The 20,609-nt window shown below is 39.1% G+C and overlaps 2 protein-coding genes across 2 annotated transcripts; both read right to left on the minus strand.

Moving 5' to 3' along the window:
- Positions 1-864: 864 nt before the first annotated feature.
- On the minus strand, positions 865-5,520 carry acer1 (alkaline ceramidase 1). The gene is made up of 7 exons (XM_079220499.1): positions 5,501-5,520; positions 4,823-4,935; positions 4,564-4,678; positions 4,028-4,166; positions 2,907-3,044; positions 2,681-2,818; positions 865-2,480 (listed from the first exon to the last, which is right to left on the minus strand). The coding sequence occupies exons 1-7, from the start codon at positions 5,505-5,507 to the stop codon at positions 2,303-2,305; spliced, it is 828 nt and encodes a 275-aa protein (XP_079076625.1). The 5' UTR covers positions 5,508-5,520; the 3' UTR covers positions 865-2,302.
- A 1,083-nt stretch (positions 5,521-6,603) lies between these two features.
- myo1f (myosin IF) lies at positions 6,604-19,975 on the minus strand. Its single transcript, XM_079221441.1, has 27 exons — positions 19,883-19,975; positions 18,388-18,477; positions 18,183-18,277; positions 17,963-18,050; positions 17,759-17,848; positions 16,913-17,044; positions 16,684-16,818; positions 15,796-15,928; positions 15,143-15,339; positions 14,917-14,997; positions 14,680-14,766; positions 14,372-14,458; positions 13,866-14,033; positions 13,480-13,565; positions 12,908-12,989; positions 12,716-12,822; positions 12,538-12,636; positions 12,291-12,435; positions 11,736-11,850; positions 11,482-11,651; positions 11,165-11,310; positions 9,884-10,030; positions 9,662-9,810; positions 9,411-9,473; positions 8,581-8,788; positions 7,529-7,689; positions 6,604-7,399 (listed from the first exon to the last, which is right to left on the minus strand). The coding sequence occupies exons 1-27, from the start codon at positions 19,958-19,960 to the stop codon at positions 7,323-7,325; spliced, it is 3,216 nt and encodes a 1,071-aa protein (XP_079077567.1). The 5' UTR covers positions 19,961-19,975; the 3' UTR covers positions 6,604-7,322.
- Positions 19,976-20,609: the final 634 nt, after the last annotated feature.

Below are 20,609 nucleotides of genomic sequence, written 5' to 3' on the forward strand. Positions count from 1 at the left end.
ACTCAAAATGTAAACCTTCTTGTGGTAAAAAGTCAAGGGATCACCAAAGTCATTTGGATGTATGAATGTCGTTACCAAATCTTTTGCAAGTCCAGAAGATGTTGATATATTTCAAAGGACAAGTTACAACTTTGACAAGATGGGAACGACTATTAATGTCTGTACCGAATTTCATGGTAGTTCCTCTGACAGTTTTTGAGATATGGAGCAAAGTGGTGAGCCGACTGACTGACACTGTAATCCCGACAGTAAGGCTGCTAGCGTCACTGAAATTACCTGGAGCCCGAGGTTGGGAACCATTGAGCTAGAAGAGACACACAGACCAACACATTTTTTCTTCTTCAGTATATCCAGAGAGAGGGCACTGGAAAGTTACTGTTAATTGATTATGAGATCTTGCCATTTAAAATGTTTTGTTTGTTACCTTTCTCATATTATATCAACTGGCTATCACTGTTATTTTCTAAAAAAGCTCATGTTGCTTTTAAATATCGTATCAACCACAGGAGGTCACTATTGAGCATTGAAGTCCAGAGAATGCCAGTGCAATTTCTATTGTTGTGTCTATTGTTTCCTTCAGGAAGGATCATGTGAATGAAAGCACAATGTACCTGAATATTCTCAAAACATCACCAACATTAAGAGCTGTTTGGGGGGAAAAGGGGCTTTTAAGAGTTTAGAGATTTATCATTCAAGCAATATAAATATATGTGATAGTCGTACAAATGGACTTTAGAGGAATATTTCAGAGGTCCTGAATGGGCCGACACTAGTTTTCTTGAGAAATAGACCAGACAACTATTTGATCTTGACAGATTTGAGTACTGAAATGTTAGAAAATGTTGGCAGAAACTACAGAGCTTTTAATTCACTTTTAATTAGATGATATTTGTACAAAATTGAGAGAATATCTGTGAAACCATTACATGTTGATGTATCTCAAACCACATTTCACCTTCGTGCTTCACTCAAAGAAACTGTTCTAAAGAATTACAGTAGTTATTATTCCTGAGAAAAACAATTGATTCATTATAAGAAAACATACAGTACATCAATATATTCCGGCGTGTACAGAATTAAATGTGCATCCATATCTTGAAAATAAATAACAGCAGTTGATTTATATGAACAAAAACCCCACATGCATAGCAGTCAAAGATAAACTCTTCAGAAATACACACACATTCTCAAATGTTCTCAGTCATCCAGGATGCCTGTTGACATTTTAAGAGACCATTCATGTTGCAAACTAGTATTGTTTGACAGACATCGTGTTAAAATGTCTCAATGAAACCATGCCTCATTACACACACAGAAGTTCAGCATCATTCAACTCTAAACACCAGCTGGCCTCTAGCTCGGTTTGCAACAGTATTGTTTTTTTAGAAACAAAAGTTTAAGGGGCAGAACATTATTCTACTGCACAATTTACATGGTGTTTAAATGGTGTGGTCTTCACATACACGGCAACATGACATATGGTTAGTACGTGTTCTCCACGCGCTCCAATCAGGAAATAACGTTCAGCTCGTGTGCGCAGTGTCCGATGGTTGTGGAAGTGCACAGACGTGTAGACCAGAGTTTCACACCCCTGATTTGGGGGGAGATGCGAGGGCCCGTTCATTGCTGCTTGCAGCTTTAATTACATTTTTATTTTTCCCATCAAATAAAAAAATTAAAACTAAGATATTTTATTATATATGTGTTGTATTTGCTTTTGTATTAAAAGCATAAACCTACAGTATACATGATAATGTTTCAAAGTCATCAATGTTAACATATAAATAATGGGTATATTAAATATACTATATTTTCAACTTTGACATGTAGATGATAAGTGTGTTTTTGTGTTTCTCAACTAAATATATTCATTTGTATAAGCTCTGTGTCTACAATCAATATTGCTGTAAAACATGGATGAATCATAAAACAATGGGCCTCTGGGCACAGAAACAAAACCTAGCTCTTACCTGTTTTTTAATAGTTTATATTAATTTAATCTAATGCTGTATTTAATATACCCCTCAGGAGCCTATAGGCCTGTGCCCAGTTGGCCCATTTTGTTTAAACAAACATTTAACCTGTGCTAATCTGGGAAGTAAAAGAAGAAGAAACAACAATTTGGAAGCGATCAGGTCAGATTCCTGTGATTTCAGTTTTTTCTGGGTGAGGCAACTCTCACAGCTTGTGTCTAAGGTTAGAAAGAGGTGCTGAATAAAGATTACTAGATGAAATCCTTTTTGATGCTTCCCATCCATGTACACTTGTAATAATGAAGTATACTAATACAAAAAGGACTTTGTTAGCACCGTTTCTGTGTTTTGGTTGTGCCCTTCAGGACAATGTGAGGTAATCCAACAGCCCATTTATCAGAGGGCCAGTACTGTAGTCCAGGAAGAGAGTACGGTATCTCATAGTTGGCATCCAGATAAGCAACCAGGGTGGTGGCATAGGCCACAGCTATCACAATCAGAATATGCCTGGAGGATACAGATATCGGAGATCAATACACAAGAAAAAAATCAAACCTGTCTGCTAGAAATGACATGTAGATAGACACTACTAATTCACTTCAGTGAACGATTCGCTCAGTTTTTGGAACATACAGAAGTTATGGTGGTATTTGAGGTAAATGAGGTTTGAAAGGAAAGAAAAGGGATACAAGGAAGCCAGGACTCACCAGATGCCGTGCAGGTAGCAGAAGTTTAGCCTCTGCCAGAAGCTGCAGCCAAAACGATCACTAATCCAGCAGAAAATGGCAAGCGCCCACAGAGCCACCGACAGCTTCCCCAGCCGCAGAGCCTTCTGGTCAGTGCAGCTGAGAAAGAGAGAAAACTTGTTACTATAACGAATCAAAAGTGCACCAATAACAATTACAGATGACCGAAACCTCCGAGTTTTCATACCATTTCATCTCGCAAACCACAACGTAGGCCAAATGGAGACCAAAGCAGTTTAAAACATAGGCATTGGCTGTAGGTCTGACAAACGATGACAGTGTGGAGATGACAGTGATCACCAGGACGAGGCTGGAAAATGTGGACCTGTGGATGACAGAGTAAGAAAATATAAGCTGTGAGACAAGGGATCGAAGGTTGGAAATCATTTCACGTCGGAACTCTCAAGGTGATGCTGTTGTTTCAAACCTGCATCTACATTTCAGTATTTAGTTCATGGATGAGAGGAAGACAAGCTTCCTGTCTAGCAGATACTCATCTGCACACAACCTGAGATGCAGGTTCTGTTTTCTCAAACCAGCAATAGGGGATTTATTTCTGGCCACTTGGGGACAGCACGTTGTGAACACGACATTGACATATCAGCACTTTCTAAGTTGATAGTGAACTTGCTAGTTATCATTCATTTGAAGTTGCGTTTATGGCCACCTGACGAATTTAGATCCAATGTCTGATTTGTTTTGAGCTCTGCATTTGGTCACCACCAACTCCTGAAGGAAATATATGGCTCATCTGTTGTCCGCTGTGGTCAAAAACATCACCATGAGAGCGCTGAGAGTAAACCAAAACAGTAAAGATGTATAGAAAGTTGCAAAAGGGACCCCCTGACCTCTCCGGCCTCTTTGTCTGTGCCAGGTAGGCCATTTCAGTAATCCATCATAGGAGGACTAAATCATGACTGTAAAAAACTTGAAAATCAACGTGAGGTTCTAGTGTTGAGGGCTGTGGGATTATTTTCAGGTGCTCATCAAAATGCAATTAATCTTTCCCATCTTGTGGTGTGAAATATTTACACAGGTTGGGTAGAGCTTCATTCTCTCACAACAGTGAGCCCCTTTCTGTCACATTCAGGTGAAGCAAGCAGCACCTCATTGTGTCTTTAAAACAATGACTAGTTGCAGCTGTCAAACAGGCTCCACGACCAACACAGGTTGGGTTTCAGACTGGCCTCAGAAACACTTTGTCATGGTTTGTTTGTTTTGGTATTATTAAAGGATTATTGAGATGCGTGTGTCCTTAGAATGCATGGCGATAAACAAACACATATGTTCTTGGGTTGATTGCTTTACCTTTCCTTTATAAAAGAAGGGTAGAGTCTGCGGGGGAACCAGACAGCATAGGCCACCGCCAACACCCACAGGATGGACAACTCGTCCAACATCTGGCCAACGAAACTAAGTGTCATGTGGAAGTACGCCGAGAAGAGCCCTGCAAAAATTATTATATATTCATTATATTATAGAAGACAAAATAAATACATGTAGAGACTAAAGAAGAAGGAGTGAGAGGGAGAGATATAAGGATTGTAAAGTCTAAAATTGCCAGAAGAAGCTTCTGATACTGTGAAATAGTGGTTTATAACCTGTGGGTAGGGACAACACGAGTGATTGCGAGATTCATTTGGTGAAAAGAAGCAAACACATTTTTGTGGTTACCATATCTATCCTATCTTTTATCAAATAATATAATTATTATATATATATATATGATATAAGTTACAGTATTCACCCAGTGACAATGTAACAACAACGGTCTTTTCTTGAGATTTAAAGGAGATGATATATCTAAAATGTCAAAATATATCAATGAAGAAAAAGACACTGACCTACAAATATCATCAAGATCCAGACCATGTGAATCGCCAAGTTTCTCTCTTTGGCGTACGGGTGCAGAAGGTAAAGCATGATGGGAGATATGATGAAGAAAAAAAAGCTGCTCATCTGCAGGGAAAACATCAATCAATCAAATCAATCAAACATTCAGTCATTCTTTTTCTGTGAGATCATGGATATTAGACATGTATTTATGTGTAGCTATAGATAGTATTCTGTTAAGATAAATAGTATACTGCAGACAGTACTTACAGTGTTGAAGTACTCCACTACATGTTCAGAGTGTTTGTAGTTGTCTTCACACCAGTCGAGTTCTGAACTCTCATAGGAGAAAACTCCTGCCATCTTTTCACTAGAGTAGAAGCCTGTCAGTCAGAGAGAGAGAGAGAGAGAGAGAGAGAGAGAGAGAGAGAGAGAGAAATAGAGAGAGAGAAAAAAAATTCTGAAAGTTTTACAGATTTTTGAGTCAGTTGTTTCCACTGCAGATAAACTGCACGTCTATCCAGGAGGCCTGTCGGGGTGTTTGTATATGGTTTATGGAAATCAGTTTGCAGAGTTGTATTTCTCGAGTATTCATATTCAAATGTGGCTTTACCTCCTTTCTCAGAGCCTTTACGATACTCATTTAAATAGTTGTAGTGAATACAGTGCATGTCACTTGATTGAATATTGGGTTATGTAGTACATCGGAAACACATAATGATTATGATGTTGATATATGTCACAAGGACATAATACACTCACTAATCCCAGCATTTGCACTCAGTATACAGGAACATCAACAGGAATATTTTATGATTTCTGGTGAAAAATGTGACAGTGTCACACCCGTTTTGGAAGAAAAGATTAATGAAAGTCTAATTAATTCTTAGTTTTAAAAAAAAAAACTGTTAATTTATGGTTTTATTATCAGAACGTGTTGGATCTTACCTCCCATGCTGCTGCTGTCCCAGCCTTCAGTCCGTCAGTGTTGCTCTGCTCCAGGAGGTATAACAGGTTCATCGAAACGCTGCCGATCCTGTTGCACGAGACTGTGACGTCACAAATCAACATGCTGAACGATTTTACATCTCTGGGCCAACAAGTCAAACAGGGGAAATGTCTGGAATGTACTCTCTCCAAATAAATGTTAACTTTTAAAGGGAAAACTCTACTCTAATAAACTCAAATAAAAACATACTTTAAATTAAAAATGAGATCAAAAGTACTTTAAAATCCATCTCAACAATTAGTGCCTCAGTGTTTGAGTTTAACACTATTTTTTGCCTACATTTAATAGATCGTTTACATATCAGAAAATGGTTTTATAAATTCATTGAACACATCAAAAGGACACGGAACAGACAGACTGATTATAGAAACAGGTGATGCAGGACGCTGCAGGACTCAGGTCTTCTCTAGAAAAGGAGGTTCAACCGGTCCATCGCTGGCTCGGGCCAACTCAGCGGTGCAAATTTCAAAATAAAAGCACAAGCACTCCGAGCGTGCGAAAGAGCAGGTGTGGCGTATGTGCGCGCATTTATTTTGAAATGTGACAGTTCTGTTTGATATTAATCATATTTACACTATTACACAGTCTGTAAGATGTACTCAGATCTTTTATAAGTAGCAATACCATGTTCTGAGTTAAAAATAACTTTAATTTGATAGTTTTTCACAGTTTTGGAATACATATCTTTATTCACACTGCCGTACATTAAACTTCTATATAAAGTATATTATTTGTATAACCTTGTCATTGTGCTACATTCAAGCTCAACAACAACAGAAACATCCTTTGTCAGATATACACACAACTTGTATTATAGCAATGTCATATTTGGGTTTTAGCTTTGTATTTTGGATTCAAACTGCACTTTTCCTTTTTATTATACATTTTCCTTTTGAAAATTAGGTTTCTTTAAAAAAAAAAAAACCTTGACTTTACAAAATAAAACAATACATAGTTAAAATAAAGTGAAAAAGAAAATTCAGAGTTGTAAAACTTTTTATTTATCCATATAAAAACAAATATTGGTTAACTGTGAGGGAATTACATTGATTTACAAAATCAACCACACATTAAAAAAAAGAAAAATGCAAAATGTAAAGTTAATAAGTCACCTCTTTTTTTTGTTATTCAGAAATATTTCATATTTTACTGATGAAAGCAACAAACCGGTGCAAAAGTCCTTGAGGTAAAAATATGAAAATATATTTCTTTGACTGAGGTGAAGAAATACCAATAATGATATATGTAATAATAATCAAGTATTGTCCCTGTCAATGTCTTTGATTGGTCTGAAGCAGGTTTGTTATGGTGCAAACATAACACTCAAGTTCAATATATTTTAAAATGTCTATTACTTGATTTATTTCTGTTGTCTTAATCACAAATACTGAGCAGTGTTGGACATTGCTTGGCAGAACAACTTCAGGGGAATTATAGACACTGTAGACATCAAAAAACAATGCACTTTTCTGTAACTCAAAGAAGTCAAAGATAGATATTGTTGCTATCATTCAGAACGACAACAGATGAAACCCGAGCAGCTCTTTGCATTCGTGACCATAATAACAATGTCTACTGTGCTCTGCTCCTACAAACAATGCATATGCGTCTCAGCGAGGTCCAACTTATGGATGAAGATCTCATATGCAACCATGAAGAATTCACTGGCAGTTTCTTTAGCAAACGATGTGTGCTGCTTTCAACAAAATACACATATTTCTCAACAGATCCAAAGTCCACCGACAGACCAAGAAGCCCGGTTCAGATCTTTTCCACATAGTTGCCAGGGAAGAGACCTTCCTTTCCTTGAATCCTGCCAGTCCACCAGCCTGAGGGATCTACAGAGAAAATAAATAAGTAGAGATAAATATCACAAATCACTGTTTCAAATCTATCAGATTAGAGCCGACTGATGATTTCTATTGATCTCTATTCACTCTCATCTTGCTTTCTCATCATCCACACACCGTCTTTGAGGAGATCGAACACGTCGTTGACCTCGAAGCTGATCTCGTCCGTGTCCTGGCCGATGTACTGATATATGGCCCGGCAGCGCGGCCCCTGGGGTTGAGGCCGAGGTTTAGGAGCCGGAGGAGGTCGCTGGCTGATGCTCCTTTTCCTCTGCTTCCTGTTACAAAGAGAGAGAGAGCAATTTGACAAAAGGATCAAAAAGAGCTGGTTAAGAGACGGACTCAGGAAGTTTTGTTGAGGCTAAATGGTGAGACAGAGAGTCAAACCACAGAGAACATTTTTAGGTTTGTATATATTCACCAGGGAAAGCTTTACATGCTTTATGCTCATGGCTTTGTATTAAACTGTAAGTGAAACAAATAGATAGCTGAGTCAGACCAGAACTTTGGGTAAAACAAACAAACACATCAACATTTGTATTAACACAAATTACAAAAAATCTCTGAGTCTGACAATTATCATTAACTTTCAAAAATCTAAAACAATTATGCCACTCCAAGCATTGATTGGCCAGGTGTGTGTGAGCACAATCTGAACTCAAGCTCTCTATTTGAATTATTTACACAACTTGTTACCTTTTGTGAACAAACAAGCGCAATACCATGAATGCCTTTTAGGAGAGACTGTCTGTAAATTGTACCTACATTTAATATAATACTTCCTTTCTGCTCTCTGTGATGGCAGCACGATAAGGTATACCTTATCGTGCTGCCATCACAGAGAGCAGAAAGATATACCTTATATTTCTGCTCTCTGTGATGGCAGTTTGATTTTTTTTGCCCTACTTATTAACACTAAACAAACTAGTTTGAAGCATTCCCTGTCCATTACAGAAACCTCAACGCTCTATAAACAGGTTTCTTGCTCTCACAATGAAAGTTATTTATTTGTTTGGGCTCAGCAAGTGTCAAGCCTCACCCTGACATGCCTTGACAACTCATGAAGCTTTTGTGCACTAATTTTTTGTGACTAATCAGTTACACCCACACGTGCTGGGATCATGCCTTCCATCCCCGTTTACATATCTCACGAGGGGCTCTTTCCTTACCCTGACATGCCCTGGTCAGGCACATTGAGGAAGTCCATGTTCCCCTGGTTGGGCTGGTTGTGGGCCTGGACTCTGGGGGCCCTGTGGGAGCCCAGTTTGGGCGGAGCGGTGCTGGGTGGCCGCCCGTGTTTGTGCGGGGAGGAATATGTGACATTTGATGGTTGGTTGGGAAGGGCTCTGGCAAAATTGGCTGCTCCATTCTGGTGCGCTATGGAAAAAGTGTAATAAAAATACAGATTAAACCCAAACGGCCTCCAGATTTATTAATCCTCACAGAAATATTAATCAGATATCATCTTAAGAATTTTAAATTCTACAGTGGGTTTGTAAGTGTTAGTCATGGAAGTAGTAGATAATTTACTTAAGTAAGTAGCTATAGATTAAGTAAAAAGTACTCTTAATGCAGGCTGAATGACTCCCGTCATGGTACATTACTGATGAGGCATTAATGTGCATGCTGCAATTTAGTTGGAGCTGGTTGAAGTAAAGTTGATTTCTACTACTTGATATACTGTTAGGTAGTTGAATCTAAAATAACAACATATTTTACAAGACCTTTACATTTGTTTTCTATGTAAAACCTTAATCTTAAAAGTAACTATTGCTGTATAATACATGTGAAGGGGTAAAGGTTAAACATTTTAGTAAAAAAGTGGGGTTGAAATATAAAGTAGCATAACATGCAAATAGTCAAATAACAACACTGGACTTGAGTAAATGTACTTAGTTACTTTTTAGTCTGATGGGTCATATACATTATCAGTTTAAATAAGATATACAGATAATATACTGAACATAACAATGAAATAAAGGAAGAATTGTGACCTTACCTCTGCTGGACACATTATTTCTCCCTCCACCACGAGACTGTGGAGCACTCTTCCTGCTCGGCTCTGATGAAATACACACTTGGTTACATTTAACATTCAAATGAACGTTTTTCATCTTCCTAATCTTTCATTTTATTTTAAAAAAAACCTACAATGACTGCATTTTCTGTAAAGTTTTGCCTTGCTTCTCTTTATTTAATCTAATTCTCTTCTTTATTAATTTAGTGTCATGATGATTGCGTTTGACTCACTGGAGGACTTGGGTAGACCGTCCCCTACTGTCACGGTGAGGGTCTTCCCTGCAGGTTTGAGCTGGGCCAGGTCCCCTGGGCCCCTCTGAAACACCACCACTCTGGAGCCTCCTCCACCCCAGCCCTCCTTCTTCACTCTGAACTCCAACCTGTGTGGCAACAAAGTCAGTTAGTGACACCTGTTTTTGTGCAAAGACATGTTGTATGAGTGTGTTTCAGTACCTGTCAGTGAAAGAGATTGTCAGTTTTCTCTTGGTCACTTCCTCGCAGCGTTTCAAGAGCAGACTCAGAAACTCAGTCTTAAAGTTGGACTCCAGCAGACTGTCATACTGGGACTCATGTAGGATGAAGAAATCATCCTGTCTCGAACTGAAGACAAAAAAGCAGACCATTAAGAGCTCTCAAGGGAAGATACAAAGAAAAGTAGAAAGGCTTACCTTTTCTGAGGAAAATATATGACACTGCTGAGATATCAAGACACTCTCACTATCTTCACGTGTTGAACTTTAGAAGATCTTTCAATGGCAGTAATAGCTGATGTTAAAGATGTTAAAGATGTGACAACCTGTACTTGAATTGAAGAAGAAGAAAGTATCCTTTATTAATCCCCTTGGGGAAATTCTTCTCTGCATTTGACCCATCCCTGGATAGGGAGCAGTGGGCAGCCCTGAGAGGCGCCCGGGGAAAACGTTAAGTTATAATGGCAACACTGAAAAGAGTTTAGGTTTCAGTTTGAGTGGGACTGCTGAATGAAGTTTAAGTCTTACATTTAAAATCCTCATTCGGTAAATGTACAGAAGTATTATCCGCAACAATTACTTTACGTTTGTAAACAAGTAAAAGTATTTGTTTTGCAGAAAAATGGCCTTTGTGATTCATATTTAAAGATAAATTATATTACTGATGCAGCAGTGTGTGCTGGTCGAGATGGAACTAGTTTGAACGCCTTTATTTACAGTATAGGTAGTTTAGTCCAGTGGCTCTCACTCAACCCTTCAAAGGGCCACAAGATACATCTAACGGGCCTTGAATTGACAGAGAGAAGAGATGAAAACATAAAATTCTGATATACCAATCTATTATATTTGTTTGTTATATATTGGATCATTTTTTTAACATTGTGTTGTATTTGACTATTTTTGCATTTCATTTTTAAATCTGAAAGGTATCTTCTAACCTTACAGGTAAACGTAATAGATGCTATGTATATTGTGTAGTCGAGGTATAAAGTAGCAAAAAATGGAAATATTCAAATAATCAAAATTCACGTTTGTGTGTTTTTAGCTGATAAAGAAATAAAAAGAAGACACAGTTCTGTGAATTCTTCGGTCAGCAGAATATGTTTATCTGCTATGTTTACTCCTGCAGCAACAGTGACTTTTCATGCAACGGTTACTGACTGAGAACACAGGATACTAGTTATTGTGTTCTCCACCAGAATCAACTACAAATGTTACTATTGTTAAGTGTAGCTAATGCATCTCTTGTAAACGAGAGACCTACCTGAGAGAGACACCAGTGATGCTTTCAAACTCCAGTTTTCGCTTCAGCACCTCCTTTATCTGTCCTTTCTCAGGTCCTTTCTTCACCTTCTCTCGGCCAATCAGATAAATGCCCTTGGGGGTTAGGATCAAGTCTCTCTTGATCGACTGTTGTGAGGAAAAAAACAGAAGTGAGAACTTTGAGCGATGCCAGAAAGGAGAAGTTCACAAAGGGCAGTCTGACTAATAACTGTTTTAAAGGGGAAGGACTTTTACACGTCTCTAACATCAATTATTTTCTAGTTGGTTTAATTTTTATCACGCTTCATGAAGCTTCACCTTGAACCTGCGATCAAACTTGTTGACAGAATCAGCAAAGTCGACGCGTTCCCTTTTGGTGAGGAATTGTCGCAGCTCGGGCCTCTGCTCCAGGCCGAGGTAGTCGCCGACAAAGTTTCTGTTGATGCTGTTCTTCCTCCGCTCCTTAGAGTTGTACAGGATGTCTGAGGCTGTGTTGCAAGAGTGGACACATTCAGAATCACAGCGCCATATGTGCACTTTGAGAGCAACGCCATTTTGCCTTTGTAACTCACCCTCCTCTCTCATCTGTTCATACTTCTTTCTGGCAATGTATGTTCTCCAGGATTTCTGAATGATTCTGGCAAAAGTGTCAAACTTCCTCTCCCTCATTTCCTCCAGCAGGAAAAGCTGTGGAGCATTACGCATGAGGAAGGACTTCATACTCGTCATTTATTTCTAATTATCTTTCATTTTCTATAATATTGCAGAGATTTGCTGAAGGTTAATTACAACGTTATCAAGAGATCCTTATTGCTGATGTTTAAGTAGCATTTAAGTAGCATTTACTGTTGTTAAGTAATTTTATTTGCATGCATTTATGCATTATATTTTATATATTAATCATATGTTTTATATGTAAGATCTTCATTTATAAATATTGTAGTCTTGTAAAATGCACAATATTTCCCTCCAAATTGAAGTGGAACTATACATGGAAATAATCAAGTACTTGCAAGTACAAGTTGATCAAATGTAAATGTAAAGTATATGTTTTAAATTACTGTCCACCACGGATCAATACAGAGGCAAAATGAAACCCAGACTGAAGTACATCAAAAGTTTGTTACCGATTCAGGGTTCTTGACAAAGATCTTGGTGCGTCCCATCTGGTACTGGTCGTTATCCATGTTGACAGACCGCAGGAGGTGAAGGACCCCCTGCTGCTCTGGACCCCTCCAGCATGGCCATGTCTCCGCTGTCAGAATCGCATACCTAGACACAACAAGTCGCTTTGAGAGTGTGTTCGCACTGTGTCATTCTTCCAGGACAAACACAAGGAAAAAGATGCATCCTTATAACAAGGATTACACTCACCTCATCAGAAACTTATTGAAGAGTCTGCGGTACGCAAATCCAGCTCTTCTAACACGTATGTTCTCCCGCAGTCCTAGATATTCAACCTGATGTCTACCTCTAAAAACAGATACCACCATTCATCAAGAAGTGTGGTTTGAGTGCAATTGTATACGTTTGTCACAGTGAGGATGCTGACCTGCTCTCTTCCCAGTCTTTCGGTCTTTTTGTCTCATTGGGTTTGATGCAGCGGATATAGTGCGGAGTACATTTCATCAGTGTGTTCACCAGATCGTTAGCTTGTCTCTGTTGGAAACACCAGTGCATGATCAATGCATTGTTGCACCGAAATGTTTGTTAGTTCATGGTTAATCTCACTTTTAATGCTCACCTTGATCTTTGAGCTGGCTGTGGTTGGCCTGCTTTTCTTATCTGTGTTGAGGTTTTCAGGGAACAAGCCAGAGATGAAGTTACTGTTGAGACAAATTCAAAGGATTTTTATTAAACATACCATTAGTGGCCCCAGAAAAGGTGTATGACAGCTATCCACTGGTGGGCCTCAGAGCACCATCTAGTGTGCTGCAGAGGTACTGCCAACTGGTTAATTTAAATAAAGTACACAAATGTTTTGGTAATTTACAAAGATTGTTATTTTTAAATCTTAATGTGCTCACATAACACATCCTTAAGTAGAGACAAATGTGTTGAGCCACTCTCAGCGAGCTAACATTTCCTCGGATGCAGTGACACAAAATGGATTTTTTTCTTTTAGCAAAAAAAGTGATGTTGGCAACAACCCAGCGCTAATGAAAACTACAAAGTGTGTGGTGAAGAAATATGATCCTGGAGCTGACAGTGATACACATATTTACTGCCCAGTTTTTAATTTTGTCATTTATTTTGGATATTTTTATAACAATGAGAAGTGGGCCTTACATTACAAAAAGGATGTAAGAGACTTACTGTTCACTGCTTTGCATGAGCTCAATGAGGTCAGGGAACAGCACATCCCGGTTTCTCTCACAGAAGCCGATGATATCGTATGACACCTGAGACGACATCATAACATTATACATTATAACATTATAACCGCTATGGAAACGCAATAATACACCAAGCAAACATTATTGATTAGGAGAGAATGTTGCCAGTTTATTTTGCTTCATAATTCTGGAATCAAATGCAGTTTAACGTGTTCATGCAGCAACAAACATGTCTACTTCCTCTGGGCGTCACTAAAACCTCCATCACAACACACATCTGCAACCGTTTCAAATAAATAAAATACATAACCTATCTAAAGTATTTCTGCTGCTGCAGAGTCAGTTTGACATATTTCATGTTCCTACCTTGCCAGCGTAGTGATGGACGACGAAGCCAGAGTTCCAGCTGTTAAAATGTTCGTGTGTCCCCACTGCGGCCTGCAGTTTCTGCAGCAGAGTGCCATCTGCACCCTCTCCTTTGGCATGCATGGTGGCGCACACATCATCCAGCACACTCATTATGCCAGGAGGGTTCTGCAAGGAGAGGATGGTTTGGAGGAATTTTACGATAAACAATCACCACAGACTGAAAGTCTGGAAGTAGCAAGAAAGATCCTTCGTCAAACATACAGAATAGAGAGTCATTATTTGGTGTTAAGAAGATAATACAACAACAACATGCCAGTAAACCCAACAAAGCTATTAAAGTCAGACAAAAACACTTAAATTGTCTATGTTTCACAAAAACAGTATAAAAGGAAAAAGGAGAAGCCCTTTTGTTTCCCTGTTTGAAGCACTTTAAATTGATCCTAGCACCCTGTATTTATGTATTTGTTGTTCTCTTAGTGAAGATGATGCAGCTAAGAGCTTACCAATTTATTTTCAATAAGGTCGCACACAATCTTGTTGTTGAAGTACTCAATGGGAGTCCACTTGATGCCCTCTTGAACGTACTCTTCCTGAGAGAAAATTAGCAGACATAGAAAGAAAAGAGCTTTAGGGAAAATAGACTGTAATACAGTTTTTAAATATGCACAACCATATTCAGCCTAAATCAAATAAAAGTGCACGCTCTCTATCAAACAGAACCCCATTCAACCAGCATAGTGTATAGGTTAAGAGACAAGGAAGACAAAAGAAGTGGCAGAATTTACTAAATCAATAACAGTACTGAAGTTACCTGCTCAGCCTTCAGAGTCAGTTCAATAAAGATCTGTTGCAGTTTCTCGTTGACAAAGTTGATACAGAACTGCTCAAAGCCATTTTTCTGCCAGGGGGAGAACGCATTCCAGTCAAAATCACATTATCACCACAATAAAACAAATCCTGCTGTGCCGCACTATCTATAAAACTAACATCTGTTATTTCCACGGCAGCTTATAAATATTATGGGCCTGCAAGTTATCAGAAGACTCACCTGGAATATCTCAAAGCCGTAAATGTCAAGTACTCCGATACTGAATTCTTCATGTGGTTTTTGAATGGCTTTATTTATGGCCTGGAGGAGACAGACAGGGTAAAGGCAGAATGGAACAAATAGATTTATCTCAACTTGTTTAGGTATCTCAGTAAAAAGAGGATGCTTCCTCATTTCATTTAATGTGTTTTTTGTGTGTTGCTACTGAGATAAAACGGTTGACTACCTCCACCAGGTAGTCAAAGACTCGTGCATAGAGGGCTTTGGCCAGGGCGTCCCGTGTGTAGGTGGCCTGCTCCTGGTTCAGGGTCACGTTAATGGACTCATTCTTCCCAGCCCACTTTGACTCCATCTTACGGCTGGTCAGCTTGTCCTGCAGGCGGCTGGGATCGATGCCCAGCAGATAGGCGGGAAAGGCAAGCACTAGAGAAAACCAAATAATGTATAATCAGCGCAAAAATTAGGCTAATAATTAAGATTCAGATATGTTGAGCTTCAAGTTTGAAAGTACACATACTGCCTGATAATGCATCTTTCTGCAGTCTGTAACTGAATGAAGTCTGCAGTAGCTTAAATCGTACAATCCTAGAGAGATGTAATCATCTAGATTTCTAGAACATCAATTATCTACTGTGCAGGGAATCCCCAGGCAGCAAACAAAGGCGATGATAAACACGGTAGTGCTAGTGTGCAGTGCACAGACTATCAATTATCAGTGCCATGTCTGCCATGGGAGTGCTTTGTCATGGTGAACTCTAATTTACTCATATCCATGTGGGACAAAATAGGGCAATTTATACGTCAGGTGGGAATATTTGTGCAACTGCATGGATGAGTGAATCCATGTGTGCCTGATCTCTGTGCATGTGTCTCACTCACAGTCTGTGCTCTCCACCTGCCCATAGTTGCCTGCCTCTATGAAGCTGATATTTCCCAGGTGGAGGATGCCTGCGACGATTTGCAGGACCTGAGTCTGGGTGTCGCCTGGGATCCCAATCACCTGCATGGCTTCCTGGAGACCACAACACAAAAGCAGGTTGCAGCCATGTTATCAACATTCAGTGGAAATTCTTAGTTTTCTTAAACATTATCTTATTTTGGATTGGCACCCTTTTAATAAATCCAAACAAAGCGATACAGTTCAGCACACCACAGACTAATGCAGCTTTGATGGCTATGCCTCTGAATCAACCCCTAACGTTAACTAACTTATCTAGCTAACGTTAGAAAAAACATTTTAGGTACACTTAATAAACTGGCAGCTGAGTGTATACATGACCGCTCCTTCCTTAGCTTCATTCAAGACTTGATCAGCAGCTTTGTATGGGGATTTGATCGACTAAATTCCAACACTAACATACATCATTACGGCCGAAAGGTGGGTTGGTTGATCTTGGGGTCCTTTGTCATTATAAGACATGATCATTTCAGCTCCTAACACAGTTTTGGTTTAATCATATCATCACACAACAATAGTAGATCAGTGTTTCCCAAACTTCTGGGCATCTGGTGCCTAAGAATTAAGCACTGTATACTTATTTATATATATATAGGTCTGAACAGTTGCATCAAAGATTGATATTCTACCACAAACATTCAAATTGTTTAATTTGAATAATTAGAGGTGGAATGATTTAACCTATCTAGTGATGTATCTGAAAGAAGCATAGGTTGGACAAGTTGTTCTTCTTTTCGCAAGGCCCATACAATTTATCTTGCAATAGAGAGGGATCCTGACTGATTTTCTCCAGTGTACTGTATATGTACCATAGTCTCTCGGAAATCTTTGCTATCGTTTGTCCCATCCACCTTGTAGGTCCCAGACTGGTTGAGGTAGCAGTAGTAGTCTGGGGTCATGATGCCCAGGCCCTCTTTCTGCTGATCGTTGGCGCCCTCTATCATCTGTAAGACAACAGTGCAGAAGATCAGATCAACATGAATGCCAATGGGCACCAAAAATATCTGTGTCTGTGCACGCCTCTCTTCAGCCTCTGACCTGATAGTAAATGTGGAAGTTCCTCTCGTTCTCATTCTGGCTCACCACCCTCGACTTCTCCAGGAGGAAGTTTGAGATTTTTCCGCCGTCTGGCTCGCCTCCTCTGCTGAACTGAATCTCAAAGTATTTCCCCTGGAAGATGCAAAAATCACAAGTGACAAACAGGCTGTCAGTTGGTAACTCTGTCAAATCTGGTCAACTCAGGTGTGAAGTACAAGTGTAAGCAGAGGAATTTCCCCTCACTGTGCACTGAGCCTAAGATCCTGACACGCTGCTAAACAATAAATACAAGCAAATAAAGATCAAATCGAAATGTCCTAAACTTCTGCTCTCAGGATGAGAAGGGGCTCAAACAATGCAGCAGTGTTTCAGATGGGACTTCCATCATTGCTACATCTGTAGCTCCAAAATAGTCCACACACATCTCACTGCATTGACCCGAATACAAAACCACTCAATGCTACATCAACACTGACAGGAAATTCTCCAAATTGATGTCTTACGCTGCAGCTACACACATGCACTGATGTGGTTTATAAGTGTGAAATTAAAGCCTCAGGACCCTACTGGTGAGAAAGGAGAGGTTATGAAGAATACTTCTGCAGTGCATTGAAACACCATAATCACAGACTAATTGCCTCCTAAATACTTGCATATATCACGTTATATACCCTTATCTACAGTCACTGCATACTTTTAAAACGTGCAAAGTGTTTTTGATCTTTAGATCTATAATTTCTTTGGATAACATAAACTGTATGAGTCAATCCATCCAGTGGTTGTTAAAATATTTTAGTGTGGACCAAAGTACATATCATAATATATTTAATTAAAGATCTTACTCACAAAACGACTGGAGTTGTTGTTGCGGACAGTCTTGGCGTTACCAAAGGCTTCCAGCAGAGGATTTGACTGTAGAATGATGTCTTTTACATGCTGTGACACACAGACAAACACACAGTGACACGGTGTTACACACAACAAGAACAAGAGCACCTAAAGTACACAGCACCCTGCAGGAGGTTTAAAGGCGTTGCTTTCTGTCTCTACCTGAACTTTTGATCCTCCTCCAGATACTTTGGAAATGTAGCCCATGATGTATTTGGCAGCCACTGTCTTTCCAGCACCGCTCTCACCGCTATAACATTAAAAAAAAGACACAACACACCACAAAACAACTAAACGTTACTCAAACTACCAACACCAACAGTGTCGAATGTAGAACACAAAATCAAAACACTGAGAAGAAAAACAGGGCTGTTGTGATCACCTGATGATGACACACTGATTCTCCACATCGATCATCATGTTTCTGTACATGTTATCAGACAAAGCGTAGATGTGGGGTGGATTTTCATATTGGGCCTACAGAGGCAAAAGAAAGAAAGTGACAGTAACGGAGTAAATAACAACAACAAGGGGAACCACTTCATCATCATTTTACAGGACATGGGGCGTAAAATGCTTTTACTCACAGCTCCTTGGTACATTTCGACCTCTCTGTCAGTGAAATAGGGCATCTGTTTGAACGGGTTAATTGATATCAACACAGGGCCGATGTATGTCTGTGGCAAAGTTCAGGAATATGGTGGAAAAAATAAGCTGGTGCACCATAGGATGGTACATTATCTTCTTTTTTAGACAAATAAGAATATCAATCGTTTTTTTGCTTTTGTTTCTAGATATATTAATTACATTAACACACATTGTTGACCAACAACAAAAGTACTGAGATAAATAGCCGCAACAAATTAAATCAAAACACTTTTCATCATTAAACTAATCAATCAATCTGAGTATATCATCTTAATTTGGTAGGTTAGCGTTTGCTAATTAGCACTAAATACAAAGTATAGCTGAATTGGATGGGAATGTCATTCATTTTGCAGGTACTTGGCCATAATTAAAATAGTTTTGACCTGATGACAGCACAAGATTAAAAATCAAAGGATCACCAAAAGTATTACTATTCATCCTGGTGGGGACATGAATGTGTGTTCCAAATTTCTTGGCAAATATCCAACAGCTGTTGTGACATTTCACTCAAAACCATGATTGTCAACCTCATGGTGGCACTAGATAAAACTCAGAGGATCACCAAAGTCATCAGGATTAATCCTCTATGAACTTTGAATGTCGAACCAAATTTCTTGCTGATCCATCACATAGTTGTTGAGATATTTCAGTCGGACCCTGTTGACAGACCAACAGACATTGGCATCTGGGCGATGCTGCTGGGCTGGCTGATAAATTACTAACTATTTATCTGAAGGGAAATACTTCGGTCCATCATGAGTCCACCATGACTTATGTCCAACAACTCTGAAGTTGTTTTTATCTATCCAGGAAAATGACTAACTAGTAGTTAATGATTGATGATCCATCAATAGTCATTTTGGAAAATGCGAAATCCTGTGAAATCATGACATGGTGCTACTGTGGAGTTTTACTTGATGTGATATCAGTTGCTCTTGCGTGCATATTCGATGAGAACTTGTTTCCTGACTCTAAATATGGGTTTGAAGTTCAGCTGTGTTCTAAGAAGACGGAAGTGAGCGGTTGAGTCATACAGTGAATGCAGAAGAGGAAGAGTGTATTCATTGTATTTATGCCCTTGTTTGGATGATTGTTTGAATGTATTTGTGTGTTTTGTTGAGGCAATTAATGTGGAGATGGATGTTTTAGTGTTGCAGTGGAGGACATTGGTCGACTGTGCAAAACATTTGACGTAAATGGAAATGGTTGATCATTTTTTGTTAATTTCTCTATGTTCTGGTTCCTTTAAGTTGAGGCATGAGGCCGAGATCTGATGACAGAGTCACATTGCTGACACATAATGGCTAAACCTCCTGTCCTACAAACATTATTATTGGTGGTATTATGACTACCACCAACTTCAAGACTGGCCAGAAATGAAAACAAAGTAACTAAATGAAAAATGAAAAAATTAGACGTCAGCATGTGGGATACAAAGATGTAGTCGTCCAAGTATCTTTTCTTGAGGTTGTCCACGATGGCGTCCTCAGTGATCTTGGACAGCAGGACCATGTCGTCCACTCCGCTTTGCTTCACATTTTGACTCTGCCAGTGGTACTTTGCCTGAGTCCCAAAAAAGAGAGAGAAAGAAAGAAATAATTCCCTTTGGGGTTGAGATGCCGCTTTTCTTTTCTTTGCATTCATTATTTATTTACACATCCATTCTTGTTACTGTAAGTTAAATAATGGAATGGAAATAGTACCAAGTTTAAAGGGGCACACCACTGATTGTACACATGAAGTGTTTTTTTACTCGACATGAGGAGCTTGAGAAAAATTGGCCTGGGCTTGGAGACTACACATTGTTTTTGCAGAAAGCCTGAGATACAACGTCTTTGAAGGCATTGAGGGAAGGGAAGGTCAAAAGAAAAAAGGCTATTGTGAATCCAATGTTTTGGGGGTTGACCTACTAGATACTAAACACTATATCTCAGGCTCTGCTGGTTGAATTTAACTTTTATTTTTGCTTAAATCTGTGCCTTAACATTGAAGTGCCTTTAGGTTAAAATGAACATTCCAAAATAAGCTCTTGAAACTAGAAAGGTGCACTCGAAAGTGTGCTGATTGAATGAATACAGCCCACAATTAGTCTAGAAACCAATGGTCTGTAAGGCGTCGTAAAACAAGTTGTAAAACACACTTGAACGTGTAGGTGAATTCA

The sequence above is a fragment of the Taurulus bubalis genome (genome assembly GCF_910589615.1).
Source record: "Taurulus bubalis genome assembly, chromosome: 7".
Classification (NCBI taxonomy): Eukaryota; Metazoa; Chordata; class Actinopteri; order Perciformes; family Cottidae; genus Taurulus; species Taurulus bubalis.

Excerpts from the sequence above, each read along its gene's own strand:
- myo1f (XM_079221441.1), bottom strand. The coding sequence starts at position 19,960 with ATGGTCCTGCTGTCCAAGATCACTGAGGACGCCATCGTGGACAACCTC. Across the intron at positions 15,340-15,795 it reads GCAGGTGGAGAGCACAGACT|TGCTTGCCTTTCCCGCCTAT; the intron begins GTGAGTGAGACA and ends GGTTTTCTCTAG. Across the intron at positions 12,436-12,537 it reads TTCAATAAGTTTCTGATGAG|GTATGCGATTCTGACAGCGG; the intron begins GTGAGTGTAATC and ends TGTTGTGTCTAG.
- acer1 (XM_079220499.1), bottom strand. Across the intron at positions 4,679-4,822 it reads TAGTGGAGTACTTCAACACT|ATGAGCAGCTTTTTTTTCTT; the intron begins GTAAGTACTGTC and ends TTTTCCCTGCAG. Across the intron at positions 3,045-4,027 it reads CCTTCTTTTATAAAGGAAAG|GTCCACATTTTCCAGCCTCG; the intron begins GTAAAGCAATCA and ends TGTCATCCACAG.